Source organism: Cupressus sempervirens, chromosome 11, assembly GCF_028749045.1.
Source record: "Cupressus sempervirens isolate cs-2001-9-10 chromosome 11, ASM2874904v1, whole genome shotgun sequence".
NCBI classification, from domain to species: domain Eukaryota; kingdom Viridiplantae; phylum Streptophyta; class Pinopsida; order Cupressales; family Cupressaceae; genus Cupressus; species Cupressus sempervirens.
The window spans coordinates 315,709,460-315,726,641 of record NC_143128.1 but is presented as its reverse complement, the minus strand read 5'-3'; the positions used below and the strand labels follow the sequence as shown (position 1 = coordinate 315,726,641).

Genomic DNA, 17,182 nt, shown 5'->3' with positions numbered 1-17,182 from the left:
AACTCAACAACTTCCAAGAAGAACAACCATCTACCAAACCTTATAAATACATAGAGCCAACAAACAACCAGATGACCATATTGTCAAAGACTCAAAACCTAATAATAGGCATTGAACACTAACCATATCACATCCTTATCACTTATAAAGACAAGACGGAAGAAAACTCTAAATGTTCATTGTTAATCTTAACTTATTTATACTTATCCGGCTAGATAAAAGATTTTCACTTTTTACACCAAAAGTAAAATGCAAAATCAGATAATTCGATCCACATCAAACCTTCCATGCATCCAGACTAAAACTATGAAATAGTTATTATCCAAACCAAAAACTCAACAAGAATGTTGCAAGCATAAATTTGACTTTTATAAAATTCATTTCTTTCCTAGCAATGCTTATATCCTATCATAAGAAATCATTCCTCAATTGATAGCAGTTGACAGACAAATTCCTTCCTCCAAAAACAATTAAATAGCAAATTCATTCTCTTATTTAACTAATCCTAACTACAAGTGTTTATTTGCCGTATGCCCTATTTTGACTAACCTTACCAAGAAGCAACTACCATTCTAACCAACCAACGACAAGCCCTCTTCATGTCAAGCATTTGTAACTTCCTAACTAAAAACTGATAGCAACTAAAGACAGTCTTCTATTATGATGCTAAAAGACTCTCTCAGCTATGAATCTGAAAAAGAGACGTGAAATAAGCACCAACCATAAAATCTACGATTACCCTAAGTCAATAGAACTATTAATCTTGGAGAGAGTATATGGAAGTTTATTGTACCAAGAAGTGACTTCTACCCTATCTCATTGGTGTCTTGTTCCAAAGCCAAGTGATGTCCATCAAATGAATGAATGGTTTAACAACAATGACAAAGTCTATGGACACCTATGTATGACAATTTCCTTAGAGGTTCTTACATCACAGAGATCGAACATAGTGCCCTTTTACTGCTTGGTCCACAATCCATCAATTGTGTGGAGATTCATTAAAGCTTCCATGTATTTGTGATGATTTGTATGGAGATCCATTATCTCCATTAGAACATACGTCAACTTGTGATGACTCCTCAATTAACTTTTCTTCACCTAAAATTGCAAATATTACTACAAATATTCCTCCATCTACTTCTTTTATAGAGACTACAATCCAAATGCTTTTTATTAATCTCTACAACAAGTTCATACATGTCTATAGGATCTTCATTGTTGAATGCTTTCTTACCAAAAATCTCACATCTACTTGTAGAATCCCATCTTTGGTATCCCGGTCACAATATTAAGAACATTAGCCTCCTCTTTGAAGACAACTCTCTCAAAACTTTAGCAAATGCTTTGGATGTATTGAGGATAAGTGGCACCCATACAAAAAAATTGTATAATGTCAAGTTTTTAAACTGAAGTTTGTTGTTTTTGCACAAATCGTGAAAAAGTCTCTACCAGTTTACTTCATATTGTTGTCTTCTTCTCCTTCTCTGAATGTTTTAGGATGATGAGATGAGGATCTTGAAGACATTTTGTCACAATAAAAAGATCAAGAACGCACTTGGATAGAAGCAAGTCAATGTCAAAGATAACACTCAAAGATGCATGTGGGAAAGGAAAAGTATGCACTTGATACATTTTGAAACATACTTTAAAAAACCTTATATGTAGGTGTATATCTGATCATGAAGAGGGCCTAACAAAGCAAGAATGAACACTGAAATCAAATACAAAGGTGCACATCTACAAGATTAGATCATACTTAAAAGAAGGAAAATTGAATTATGATCAAAGTTAAGCATGTAGGTGCATGCTAGGGGTTTAGGATGCACTTCAATGAAAAGGGTTGCCTTCATGATCATAAGATAGTATAGAGGCACATAACTAGGGCATTGACACACACCTTAAAGAGGATTCGGTTTCAAAACTAAAAACTCATACACCGCAAAGTAAGATTCACCCCTCACAAGGGAAATCTCACAGGCAATCTCGATGATTATTAGACAAGTGCATACTTTTGTAAGAAATGTGCATCTCATCAAAAGAAAAAACAAATGTTTAAAAATCAGTGTATAGATATTTGTATGTCCGGGGTTGGGTATGTGCCTCGCCAAGTGTATATTTGAATCCAACTATCAATTGTGCAGTTGGGTTGTATATGCATACATGTCATCAAAGGAATATTTCACATTTCAAAAGCTGATTTACCTTATGTTTATAGTGCAAGTTCAAAGTCAATTTCTAGGTGTAATGTCATGTGCATAAAGCAAATGTGCACACTTATATTAAGCGGATCGAAAACGTCAAAGTAAATTTCTAAGATTTTGTAGATGTCTTCAAAAGATTGGCCACGATCTTCAAAAAGGTGTAAAAAATCAAAGTCATTCAAGGTCGTCTCTCCAAAAGTCTATTCTTAGTCTATGCTATTATTACCAATTACAGAGAAGAACATATTTTAAGACGTGTTATCATTAGCTAGTGCAATTTTTAACTCAAGCCATTTGTGCACACTTATAAGGGGATTCAAAACGTTAAAGTGGATTTGTAAGATTTCGTAGAAGTCTTCAGACGATTAGCCGTGATCATTGGAAAAGTTGAAAAATAATCGAAGTCATTCAAAGCCACCTATCCAAAAGCCTACTCTTTGTCTATGCTATATTTACCAATCATAGAGAAGAGCATTATGAGATGTGTTATTGTTAGCTAGTGCTATTTATAACCCATGCTATTTACAATTACTTCTATGTTTACCTACCTCTAGTTTATAAGTCCATACTATTTCTAGCTTTTAAGTTTTATGTTATGCTTAGTGAATAAAATTTGGTGATAAATATTGCATCAAATGCTAACAAGTTATTCCTAGAACAAAAGTAGCAATTAGTTTCTTTTTTTTGATAACTTTGAAAACATTATAAATAAGTGTTATTTTACACTTGTATTTTGAATGGTCATTCTTACACCTACTTGTTGCTATATATGTCGTTCCAAGTCTTTATCATTGTTAATTCAAATTTCAATATTTTTTTATGAGTAATGGGCCAATGCCGAGATTAATTACTAGCTGTTGAGATTAATAATGTTAAGCTCAAGTAGACTCAAACCCAAGACCTCCTAGATGAGAAGCTCACAACTTACCATTGTGTTGTAGGTTGTTATCTATCCAAATTTCATTATTCATTTAAAGAATTTAGTACACATATCATGCTTCTTTATTTATCTTAAAATGTTTGACTTTATGTGCTACTGTGCTCTAAAAACATCACTTAAAAATTATTGAAAGCTTTGTAGTGCAGTTGAAAGTTTTGTAGTGTAGTGTAGTTGAAAGTTTTGTAGTGTAGTAAGTATAAGTCGATCTGTTGTAGCTTTCAATGCAATTGTTATATTTAATTTATAATGTTTGTTGTTTAAAGCTATTCAAGCCTTGTGTATTTGCGTTGTTCAATATCTGCTTTTAGGTAAATAGAACAAGCATGTAATCATAGGATTCGTAAAAAATGTTTCCCTATATTGAAGTGTGTTAACCTCTTTTGTCCAGTAAGCCAAAAACGACATTGTAAAAATTGTAAATAAGAAAGCACATGCTGATATGTTATGTTTTGCACCACACTGAAAGGTGAGAAAACTGAAATGCTAACAGGGCACACAATGCACATAAACCCCTGTGTTCACTCTCCATCTCTACATGCTTTCATGATGAAACGTCCTATACTTATGCCTGAGTCTGCTAATCAGTTCTAGTCACAGTACAACATAGGTGTGGAAAGAAATGAACATTTTCCAAAGATACTCATCTTTCCTTTCTTCATTCACACTTTGGAATAGTTATTTAATAGATATATAACACAAGGCTCCTTTCTTCCGAAGGAGAGATGCATTTTTTTAATGAAGGGGGCCTACTGCAAAGATTGTTCTGAGATCGATTGCTCAACCTTCTTCATCTTCTATGACATGAGGGAAGTTGTTCTTTGGGATGTGTATTTTCGTACATGGGTACCTGACATGGCCTAGTTGTCAAATCCAATTTTTTCCACCCACCTAAGTTATGTATGTGGGGATGTTAGCACCTTAGGTTATTTCCGTCTTGCTTATGCAGAGATTAGAGATAATATACATATTATTTCTCAAAATTATTTAGATAATTCAAAAACTAACCTAATTTATTTCCTATTTTTTCTAGATAGAGTTTTCGAAAAATATTATTTTCTTTCCTAATTTTCTATATAGGCTTCAGCAAAATCATATCATGTTCAGGAAAGTGAGTTTTCAAGGCTCCTCTTATGCTCTCTATAGTTGCGTAGTTAATAGGCTCAGTATGGTGAACAAGATAGTGCTCTGCTCATTCTTATTTTCATGCTTGTGAGTCTTTATTATGCACAAGGAGGTTTCGCTTTAATTTTGTTCAAATTTTTAAACTTTAATTTAATTTGACATAGGATTAAATCTAACATGATATCAGGGCATCTTTGTATCCATCCTGCAAAAACTTCCTGATATCTTTGTATCCATCCTGCAAAAACTTTGTGCCATAATCTTACATTATCCAATATGTAGATTAAAGAAACTTGTCCACTTCAATACTGACCTAAGGACCAATGTTGTAAAAAAAGCTCCGTATGTGGGACTTGCAATTTGGTTGATTGATTGATATTCTAAAGCCTCTGTAATTGTTAATAGAGTGTATTGAATTTTCAAGCAATAAAAACACAGAATCAAAAATGTCAATAAAGATCCCAATTTAGTTAAAAACAAATATCAACCGCTGGAAGGTATAAGAATCATGCATTAATTATTACCACTACCAGAATTGATCAGAAAGGTGAATCAAAAAAATAAACATTTGAAATGGCAAAAAGAATGGTCAAAGAAGGTAGAGTAAACACACAGCCCACAATAAAATTTAAAAACAGTTTTCCATTTGTTGGATTACATATGGATATCCACCACAAACTAAACATACCTGCTCACTCAATAGATGCTAGGTGGCCCTCGAGTTACCAGACTGCTTTTGAGAATGTTTCCGAGCTCCTCGACTTTGAGATGCTTCAAAGTTACTTCCTTGGCTTCCAGATGTTCCGTACTTACTGTATCTACTCCTAGAAATTTCAAGCGTATTGCCTTGTTTACACCAGTCTTGAGATGTCCCATGTTGGCGTTCAGATGTTTTGAAATTATTTTCCTTTCTTCCAGATGTGTCAAAGCTCCTGACCTGCATTCTTGCAGATGTGTCAGAACTCTTGCCTTGCATTCCATCAGATGTGTCAAATCTCTTGCCTTGCTTACTGTGAGATACATCAAAGCTCCTACCTTTCTTTCCAGATGTCTCAAAGCACCTATCTCGCATTTCAGATATCTCAGTGTTCCTTCCTTTCCTTCCAGATGCTTCAAAGCTCTTACCTTGCCTTTCAGATATCTCAGAGCTCCTTCCTTTCCTTCCAGATGTTTCAAAGCTCCTGCTTTGCCTATCAGACCTCTCGAAGCTCCTTCCTTGCTTTCCAGATGTTTCAAAGCTCCTGCCTTTCCTTTCAGATGTTTCAAAGCTCCCGCCTTGCCTTTCAGACCTCTCAAAACTCCTTCCTCGCTTTCCAGATGTTTTAAAGCTCCTGCCTTGCCTTTCAGACCTCTCAAAGCTCCTTTCTTTCCTTCCGGATGTCTCAAAGTTCTTTCCTTTCCTTCCAGCTGTTTCTAAGCCCCTGCCTTGCCCTCCAAACGTCTGATAGCTACTGACTTTCTTTATAGATGTGTCAAACCTCTTGCCGTGCTTTCCTAATGTTTGTTTACTTTTGTCTTCCAATATGGAATTTCTGAAATCAGTATTCTGCCTTTGAGGTTTGGAGTCACTGCCCTGCCTCCCAGAGGGCTTTAAATTAGTGGCTTGCTTACCAGATGATTGGGACCTGCCACGTTGTTTTCCATGTGTTTTAAAGTCTCTCTCATAGACGTCTTTATCATCCTCTGAAGATTCTTCATCTGTAGTAACTTCCTCATCATCATCATCATCAGCACATTTCTCAGCATAACTTCTATCATCGGAACTCTCATCCTCCTGTGATTCTTCATCCCCATTATTGTCCTCCTGTGATTTTTCATCCTCACTATCACCCTCATGATCTTCGTGACCCTTTCGCACATTTTCAGCAGCTACAGAGTCTTCATGTTGTGAATTAGCCTTCTTCTTCAAACCTTTCCTTTTATCCCCGAATCCCTTCTTCATCACATGAAGAAACTTCCCCCTAGATTTCATGAGAGGATGCTCCTCAATCAACTTATTTCTTTTATAGGCCTCTCTGAGCACCACAGTCACGGTACCATTTTTCAAACTGAGATAAAAGATCCCAGGATGACGATCAAAACATTTTTCAAACTTTTCGGGTAATCCCAACTGCTCCCGGAGCTCAATAAGATACCGCCTCACCGTTCTCTTGTTGATCGTGAGACTCAGGAGCTCGTGCAACACTCCAACTATCCTTCTCTCAGATAAATCACTTAAGGGATCTATATGAGATGCATCCTCGTAGGGCGATATGTAGGGCAATCTCTGCCACTCCTCTGCCCATTTCGTATACCCCTCTTTCACAGCATACCCCTTAGAATAATTCATAGGAAAAGCCAATGGCATCTTCTTTTTATACTCCCCCTTGTTAGCGGCCCTCTTCTCCATCTCGGAGACAGCTAGCGTATCATTCCAGCAAACAAGATCCAATCCCGGCCTGTTATCAGGCATATTGATTACACTAAAGTAGTCTGGATAATTAGGTACCAAAGTCTTGACATAATTCTGGGGCAAACCCATGTCCCATTTCAGCTGGTTTATAAAATCTAAGTGAAGTTTTTTTTCTCTGGTCATCATAAGAAGCTTGCACAACCTAGTTGCGGCATCTGATTCTTCCTCCTGGTGGATTCGGGCTTCTTCCTCTTCCAAATCTAGGGCTTCTTTTGTCAACTTACATTTGTGCCCGTCGCAAAGCTCAAATACTGATGGGTACTTTTTAATGAAGTTGGAAACCCCATTGCGAATGCCCAACTTCTTTTTCTTCCTAGAAAGAGTATCGATAGGCGAGCAAGCATCTGGCTCCTTCTTTAAAATATCTTTAACAGAAATAAGTGACCTTAAATTCTTCTCCTTCTCCACCGCAACATCCAAAGCTCTGTCCTTCTTCCATTGCAATTGAACAGTATACAGAAAAAACTTCTGCGTGTACGAGAATGTGTTTGTTGTTCTTGCGATGGAAAAAACTCTGTGCAGTGTGTGAAAGGTACTCGTCAGGCTTTGTGTTTGAGACATCTTGCGTGACCAATATCAAGTAGGTTCCATGTCCATACCAGTCACTTGCGCTTTTTCAGCTTTGAACGCTTGCTTGATCTTCATTGGTCTCCAAGGTTTTAGCAGGGTTTTGATGCTAGCCGTCAAAATCTATTTTTAGGTTTCGAAGAGCGCTGTGGCCGTTTCCTATTAATGTATTTTGCTATTTATTGTTAAATGTAATACAAGCCTTTCATTTCAGCTTTAAAGAAAGATGTACTTTCTTTTAATCAAACAGGTACCACAATCCTTATGGGAGATTTTAATGTTAGGACAGCAAGTAACATATATTCAGCTAGGCAATGATCTAACAGAGGACAGTAATCTCTTGTGGCTAAAAGAAGATGACAAAAATATCAGCAAACAGACCTCTCAGAATGAAAAAAGTGGTGTGTCTCACTTTGGGGCTGAACTCCTAGGGCTATGCAGCCTCCACAGGTTAGTTGTGTGTAATGGTATGAAGATGTGGCCTAAATCAAACAAATTTACATGTAAAATATATAACAGACAAAGTGTGGTGGACTATATGATATATTCGCAATCAATCATCACCAAAGTAGTTGATTTCAGAATTAAACAATGTCTTATAGAGCTAAATTCAAATCATATACCTCTCTATATTAAATACAATATGATGGTCAAAAGACCAAAAAGTGATCAGGTCCTAGATGAAAGCACAAAAGGATATAAAGAGGGCAAGATTCTTATAAACAATGAAAATAAAAAGATATTTTGCACCGCTCTTGAATAGCAGATCCAAATGCATCATGACATCATGAATATCAAAGAAAACAGTGATAAGAAAAGTCACATCAGTAGCAGCTCACTAATCCCACTAATTCAGGAAGCGCTAAAGGGTTGTAAGAGAACAAGGCTAAAGAAGAGCATCTCAAACGCCTTTTTGGCTAACCCATGGTATGACGAAGAATGCAAGGCTGCAAAAAAGAAATTTAAAGGGAGAAAGGAAAACAAAACAATCATAAGAGAATACAAACAGTTTATCAAATCCAAAAAAGAAGAATATGTGATTAATTGGAGGAAGGAGCTAATCATGTTAGGAAAGTACAATCCGAAAGATTTTTGGAGGAAGTTACAACAAGCTAGGACACAGATTGAAAATAAAATTATGGATTCTCAATGGTTAGAGTATGCAAAGACTCTTTATGAGAGACCAAAGGACGAAATTTCACTCCCTGCAACCAACAGTTCAGATGAACTATTGTCTGATGAAGACATTACTTTAGGGATAAGGAGAGTAGCAAGTGGAAAAGCTCAAGATATTGATGGGCTTCAGGCTGAATTTCTAAAGGGGGGGCAGATTTGTTGACTCCACACATCAGAAACATTTTTAATATGGTCACGCAAGGTCGCTTTCCCATGGAGTTGACCACCAATGTAGTTATTCCTCTCCATAAAATAAGGGATGTCAAAAACCCTTCCAACTACCATATCATCATGGTTAACCCCCTATTAAGAAAACTTTATGAGAGTATGGTAGAGCAGAGAATCAACTGATGGGCAGAAAAAGAAGGGAAAAGAGCTACGGGACAGGCGAGTTTCAGACCAAAATATTCCACCATTGATCACTGCATTACCCTAAGGTTCCTGATCAAAAAAGTGTGGGATAAATAGGGGGAAGAGGCTTTTTGTTGCTTTGTTGACTTTAAGAAAGCTTTTGACACCATCTCTAGGGATAAGTTATGGAATATGATGGAAGAATTGGAGGTCCCAATAGAGTATAGAGTTGTTTATAAACTTTACAAACATGTTAAAGAGAAAATCATGACCAAAGTGGGCATGTCGGAATGTTTTGGTAGCGACGTAGGGGTCAAACAAGGCTGTCTGTTATCTCCTACCTTGTTTGGCCACTATATTGACAAGTTAGAGGAATGGCTAAACAAAGCCAATGGAGAGGGAATTTAGCTGGTTGAATATGTGATCAAATTGTTTCTTTATGCTGATGACCTTACTCTCATTGCTAAAATAGCACAGGGGCTGAGGGAACATTTGAAGAAATTAGAAACCTTTTGCATGGGGGTAGGGATGGAGGTCAACACTTTTAAGACCAAGACTATGGTCTTTTCCTTGAGGAAGAGAAAACAACAATGCACTTTCAAATTTAATAACAAAGCGCTAGAAATTGTAGAAGAATACAAGTATCTGGGAATAGATTTTCATTATCGGCTCAGTTGGGAAACATGTAGATCAAAAAGGATACTAGGGGGATGGAAGGCATCTTATCTTGTTTAAAACAGGTGTAGGACAACAAAGTTATGGGATTGGAAGACTAAGAAAGCCCTCTTTAGCTTGTTGGTGATACCAATTACTTTATATGGCAACGAGGTATAAGGGAGTAGTGTATCAAATTGTAAATGGTGGCAAATTGAAAGAATTCAGAAACACTTCATCACAACTAATCTCAAAATCAAATTAACAGTTCCATATGAGATTATTTTAGCGAAGCTAGGCATGTTCCTGGTGGAGGCCTTGGCAATTGTTAGATTGTTGAGCTATCTAAAAAAAGTGAATAAAATGGATGCACATCGCTGACCTAGTAGGGTGGTTGACAGAGAACTTGCTTGTCGGAAGAAGACATGGAAGAAACAAAACAATAAATGGTTCAACAAGTGGAACATTGACTACCAAGAGTGCCCAGAAAACAATTTTAAAATTAAAAAAGGGTGGCAGAAAAAATCATATCTACCATGTGGGCAAACCAATTAGGTAGAAAAAAGCCTATTATGTCAAAAAAAAAATCCCACATGTGAACATGATGACAAAGAATATTTACGAGCCGAGATCAAAGGAAAGGCAAAAATCCTAATCGCTCAACTGAGATTTGGTTCCCACCATTTGAGATGTGAAACTAGTAGATGGAAGGTCCCTAAGGAAGAGTGGGAGGACAAAATTTGTAGATTTTGCAATGAGGGTGTGATGGAAATAGAGTGGCACTATCTGAAGGATTGTACAACATACAAGGACATTCATAGCCAACACAAAGAAATGTTAAAAGTAAACAACATAAAAGACCTTTTCGAAGGACCAAGACTCTTCAAGGGGGGCATTTTACTTATGCAGATTCACAACAAAAGAGACAGGCTAGAGAAATCACGTCAAACTAACTAGGAGTTTTATGTGGGTCACTTAGGCTTATGACCACATGAACGTCATTAAAAATCTTGCATTCATTTATTCATTCAAGGGGAAAGACTTAAACATCACACACTAAGGTTAATTTCTAGACCAAAAGCGTTAAATAGTCAAAGTTTTCAACGATGTCTTCTCATTTAGCAATTTAGATCACAACCAAACAGTTTGTTTATTTATTTATTTATGTAAGTGATTATTTTAATAAAAATTAATTATATATTTATGATTAATTTTATATTATAGATATAAAATAGTATAAATTAAAATTATATTTATACTACTGATTATATTTGAAATATCACTGTAGTAGTTTTATCCTATTTGAAAATAAATTAATTGGAAAAAATATTAAAAAGGTCATATAAGTTTATAGCCAATTTATTTTAGTTTAATATTCACTTTGCTACATTATAAGCAGTGTTGTAAAGTTTGATTTTTAACAAACTTTATTTTGAATACTATAAATTTAGGCAAGAGCCTACAACACAATGATAAATTGTGAGCCTCTTATATGAGAGGTCTTGGGTTCACATCTACTTGATTTAAAGAAATAAACAAAGTTAATTAATCAAAACACATAATAATAAATCTTGTCTTCGACCTCTTACTGATCAAAAAAAAAAATTATAAATTTATTTACAAAGTAAATTAAATTCATAATTTATTTTTTGAAATATTTTTAAAAATAAATTTAATTTTTTTATCATGTAAAAAAATTAAAATTTAATTTAATTTAGAAATATTTGACTTTATTTTTCATCCTTATCTATCTATTTGTAAATCCATATTCTATGATGACTAATAATTGAATAAATAAGTGTTGCAGGAGCAGCTATAGAAATAAATATATTTTTATTGTTTATCGGGGGTACTTATATATTTTATGGCATATTTTAATAGTTTTCTATCACTTAGTAAATAATTGATGTTTAGGGCACATTTTAATATTTTAGGGCAGAATTTGATGTTTTGTTAAAGGATTAAATAAAACATTTACGAGACCGGTGGTTGCCAAAAATAGTTTTAACTATTTATCATTGTTTATATATTCTCTGCAAAGTCGATTGTTGGGAGAGGATTTTTTATTGGAAGAAGGCTGAGATATTGTGAAGATTATTTGTACTCTGCCCTGAACAGATGAAATAAATAATATAGTAGTGCTTTCTTGCTACTTGGTTTTTATTTTGTTCACACTGCAAATTGATTAGGGATGCATATCATATCTATTGGTTTCTGAATAAAATAGTTGTAGCATTATTTTTTTTTTTGCGTAGAAGTTATTGTTGCAGAAAGCCAGACTCACACAAGAATCTCCGGAAGTTAATTTGGGCAATAATGCCTCTTGCTTGCATAAACACCATATGAAGTGGCCTGAGTGTGGTGAAGAGTGGGTAGGAGGAATGTATAGTATGTTCTCTATGGTCATTTGCAGGAATGGGCTATAGTTTGAAGAAATATATGTTTGGTAAGGCAACATCCCTATGTGCTTGCCATGAATGAACACATGTAACCTGTAAGGTGTTGTTCATATTTGATGTTTTTTTCCTATAATCTTCTCAAGTTTCTTCTTTCCATCCAATTTTGAAGCTATTATAGGCTTTGTAATTGTTATCTCCTCATCAATAAGATATATTAAATGAAACTATGCAATCTTAGTCCAAAATATATATTTAAAGTTTATGTTTGAATGTTTTTTTTTCCTAAGTAATGAAAAGCTATATGTTATAAGTTTTACACATATCATATGATAATATCTAAAAATTGTTAAATAAGTAAAATTTTCTTAAAAGTGAATATATTTAATAATTTTTTAATTCTTTGATGTTATGTTAGTTTTATTATCTTTCAATATACCCCATTTTTCTTCCATTAGTCTTTGAACTAAAGACACAAATTACTACTAGTGAGAGCAATACCATCATGCCTAGGCTATAACCTTTCTTATATGGCTTTATAAGCCCCCTTACACTCCAACAAATTTAAGTTTACAATGATTAGAAATACCAAGGCCTATTAAAAATGAGGAACCAAGTTCCTAAAGCTTATAAAAGTAGATTTGGCATTCATAGTTCATCTAATTAGTACATTGTTCAAATCTCTTCAAACATAGTGGTAACCATGTTGGATTCAAGATGCCTATAGTCACCCAGCAACATCCTCAGTTGCCCTCCTTTACCAGCAGATAAATCATACTCTGCCACCTGCTATATTTACGAAGAGCAATTTTACATCCCCTGTCAAAGCTAGAAGTTATAGAAATGAGTTTGAGTCCTTTCAACAACCATTTACGATCATTTTAGGAACTAAGCACATCCACTACCAATCTAATCACCTCAGGATATCATTGCCAATAAATACATCTTTTGCCCACACAAAATCAAATATATCCCTCTCATTCGGTCTTGTGTGGCTAAGGTCCCATTAGTAACCAACATGTTAATATGAGCAAGTTAAGAGACCAGATTTGGATTGTCGAACCTCTCTATAATCTGCCCCTCTTTCAAATCAAGTGAAAGTGCTCATTTTGAAATCATAACATACGTCTATAGAGTTACCCTTAAGATGAAAACATGATCATTGTGCCAAATTTTGTGATTTTCATTGTTGTTTAATTTCTTGAAAATTTTATCTCTGGTAATCTTTTTGCCAAATCCTATCTTTGCAACTTTCATTATGATTAAATTTTCTAAAAATTTTCTCTCCGCTAATGAATGGGATGCTAAAAAAATGAATAGTTAGGAGAGATGAAAGAAATCACTTTGAAGAAAGTGGTAAGAACCATTTTTGTCAATGCATCTAATGAGGTCAGTTCTAGGTTGTGAAATGTTGTAAGATATGTTTGTCATTAGCATCGGTGTTGGAGGGGTGAGGGAACTATGGAGACAGATGAAAGAGTGAGCAAGGGAAATATATTTGTACTTTTTGGAGTAGGGCACAGATATTTTTTCTACACAAAGTATCATTGAAACTTGTTGAAATGGTGTGAGAAATAGAGGTCTTTGAAATGAAGTCATTTGCTAATGCCCGAGATAATTTCAAGTGGAAAGTTGAGGAATGTATGAGTTCGTCTCCTTTTCAGAGTAGCTTTGTCATATGCAATGGTTGTTGCTTCTACTTTAGAGAATGTCCCTAGCCAAACCCTTGTCCCCTGCCTCGTCAAATCCCTTATTTCTACCGCCAATTTTGCCATCCTTTTTGCAAGTTGTCTAGATAAACATTATTCTGATTCAAGTTGTAGTTAAAGATAATAAATGAGCATAAAACATTTGTGAACATAAGATTGGATTGGATCATTAAACATAATTGTCAAAACACCCAAATATTGTGTAGCTAGTGAAAAGCGTCGACATTGGAAAAGAGAAGCTTTATGATGCAGATTCATCCATGCTTACAACCTTCAATGGGTCACCATAGCATTTCCTAATGAGTAGCTCTATAGCTACGTACATGCCTGGTATGAAAAGCATCACCATTGCCATTTTAAACGAGGTCTTTGTAAACCCTAAGAGTCATGACCTCTCTCATTCCCACAATGAACAATCTTCACCGAGCGCTTTTCTCAAATTTAGTAGTAGTCTTAAATCAAAATGACCATGAAAAGACTACAAACTTCCACAGTGAACTGAAGGCCATGAAAACACTGGAAACTTTCGTAATGAATTTTCACACTGATCGAGCATGTTTTTTCCTATTTTTCTAAAGCTTAAAAATTGTTGGAAATATTCAATATTATGCTAAGTTGCTGAGAGGGGAGGGGTGAATCAGTAACTTCTAAAACTTTTACCAATTTCAATTCTTTATCCAATAAACCATTTAGCATTTAATTCATCATATCTGATCTAACTGCATGATTGAGAAACTGAATCATTCACAACATTTGAACACAATGATTTGGTGACCTAGAAACCTTCCAAATAGAAAGTAAAACTAGGGTGGTGATGATACCCACAAACTTTAGTACTACAACATAAAGTTGGTCGGTTAAGGCTTACATTGACCACTTTTGATGATCTACCCTGTTAGGAGCAAATAGGACTGTTAGGTCCACCTTGTGAGAGAATTTACAAACATACAATGAAGTATGCACTCGGTAAAGAGATTTAGAAAAGACTGTTAGGTTTACCTTGTTAGAGGATTTTGACTAGTTCACCTATTAGGATGAAATAGTATATCTCTAGCTTGCAACTGAGCTTGTTGATAGAGAATACTTAATGTATTGATCACCTTTCTATGATAGATTTGTCATTGTTGCTCCTTGTATTGATATGGCCTTTACAATTCTTTATCTGCTGTATTCATTTCACATTCGCATTCTTGTTCATATACTTCATACACATATTGCATATTCCATTGGATATGATACAATACATCACATATATATACCAATCCAATTTACAAGATTACAAAGTCGGCCATGACACAAGTTAATACAAATATTACAAAGTTGGCCCATATGAAGATACTCGAGTTCTGAAGACTGACTCGGTGAGGTTCTGATACTCGACATCCACTGTCACTGCTTGGCATGATCATGCTCTTGGTAGACATGGAAGCTCAGTGCATACTAATCACTTTCAAGTAGTCTTGCACTCAGTCTGTACTGGTGACTCAGTAGATATTGTGTAACTCGGTAAACACTAAATCACTTGGTTACCATGGAGTGGCTTAGTTAACATTGTCTTCACATCGCATGAACTGAGTACTCGGTAGATATTGCAATACTCAGTAACCATTGGCTTCGCATCACATGAACTGTAAACCTAGTAACCACTAGAGATGGTCCAAAAGGACTTTGTAGCAACTGTAGAAGCTCAGTGGCTACTGAATTACATGGCAAATACTATAAATTATTCAATGAACTTGGTAGTTGTATAGAATCTGAATAAGTATGTGTCACTAATAATAAACTTGATTGATATGTCAATAATCTCCCCCTTTGGCATTAGTGACAAAAACACTTATTAGCCCAAAACTGAATACCTTGTATTCATCACCATGTGATACTAGCTTGGTCTATTTTGAGATTTTTTCAAAATTGATCTTTGTAAGATATATACAGAGTATCATAGCATATATCACCACCAAACTATGTAGTCTATTATGTACATGCAACTTTTCTCTTATATACATTTCTCCTCCTGTAACTTTGCTCTTCTCCTTTTTAACTTTTCTCCCATATCTTATCTCTCCCTTAATCTTTGCTCTTCTCCCCCTTTTTAACAGTAATGGCAAAGATTTATTCTAACATATTTACATGGAGACACCAAAATGAGATAAGAATTTAGAATGTACCTTGAGGGTAATTGCCAATATTTTATCCTAGTTCTCTTGAAGAAATTTACATGTATGTATGGCAATTTGCACTTCAGCTGACAGTTCAATCATGTGGTCAACAACAGAGAAATTGTTATCATGAATTAGGGTCTTTGAATAAACAATGTGTTTTTGCATAGAGTCCATGACTGGAAGGATCATATTTTGTATATCAACTAATGTGGAATAGATCCTTGCTTCTTCTCTTAACAACTCAACTTGCATATCTGACAAAAATATTATCTTCTTAAAATGTGCAGAGCTTGAACTGGGGTCAAGTTGCAATTTTTGAGCACTTACCTTAAGATCAGTATCAATTTTGGATAGTTTTTCCTTAACCTCCTTGGTATACTTGGTGACATCACATAGCTTTGCAAAAAGTGATGACACATTGGAATAGGACGTCTCAAGATTGACCAAAATTGTTGATAATTCAACTTGATAAATAACAATTTGTTGAGCAATGTGCTCCAACACTGTATTATTGAATTTCTTTTCTACTTTTTCAATCAATTTATCTTGACCTTCTATGTCCTCTTTGAACTTTTGGACTACTTCACCAAGCTGAAACAAAATAGGTTGAGAACAATCAACCTCAATCCAATAGCCTCAGACAAAATGTTCTTAGCATCATCTAATATCTTGTTTTCCTTGTCTCTTTCTTCTCTTAATCTTTGTTGCTTGGCCTTTTTCTGGAGGAGTTCACCAACTATGTGCATTTGATCTGCAGGCAAATTGTAGAAATCCCATTTGGGAATTTCCATTTCCTCATCCAAATCTATATCTTCTTCTATCTCTTTTCCTTTCAAAAATTTTGTACTCGGTTGAGCCTTAGGCTCAATTGTCTTTGCACTTATTACCTTAGTACCTGGAATAAAAACAATAGTAGACATACTTGGCCCTGCAGTGAAAACTATTATAGCACTGGCTAATGGAATACTCACAGAAATGCTAGAGGAATCCAAAATTGAAGAAGCCAAAATTGTAGAATCCAAAACTGAAGTAGACAAAATTGGAGTGCTTACCATGGATGAGCTCAAAACTGAAGAAATCAAAATTGGAGAGGTGATGACTGAAGAACTTAACTCAGCAAATGAAGAGGGAGTTTGCAGCTCAATTGATGAAGTGGAAGTCACTTCTGTCAATGATATATCGAGCTATGTTGGGGCAAAGAGTGATTGGACATTTGATGCAACTATAGTAGTCACAACCAAACTTGTTGAAGCTGCCTCCATACTTGATGTTGTTAAAGATTTTCTTAGGGAGTGAGGAAGTGAGGCAATGACTGTAGCTGCTATCTTTACTGAGTTAGTCTCCTTGTCATCTTCCTTTTCTTCCTTGGTAGCTTCTACACCTTACTCCTCTTCATCTTCTCTAGCTTCTTGCTCCTTATACTCTTCATAATCAACAATAACATAATGAGTT

General features: G+C 35.2%; 1 protein-coding gene across 2 annotated transcripts in view; it reads right to left on the bottom strand.

Annotated features, from left to right (window-relative positions):
- Window positions 1-7,437, bottom strand: part of LOC149529389 (uncharacterized) — a 56,457-nt gene extending 49,020 nt beyond the window's left edge. The window contains exons 1-2 of one of the 2 annotated variants that reach the window (XM_089810102.1): window positions 5,299-7,437; window positions 5,052-5,200 (exon numbers count right to left, since the gene is read on the bottom strand). In XM_089810102.1, the coding sequence (XP_089666228.1) occupies window positions 5,187-5,200; window positions 5,299-7,276 (1,992 nt within the window). In that variant the 5' untranslated portion in view covers window positions 7,277-7,437 and the 3' untranslated portion in view covers window positions 5,052-5,186. Of the gene's footprint in view, window positions 1-4,951 lie in introns of those variants that run through there. The other variant, XM_089810101.1, reaches the window with a different exon arrangement.
- Window positions 7,438-17,182: the final 9,745 nt, after the last annotated feature.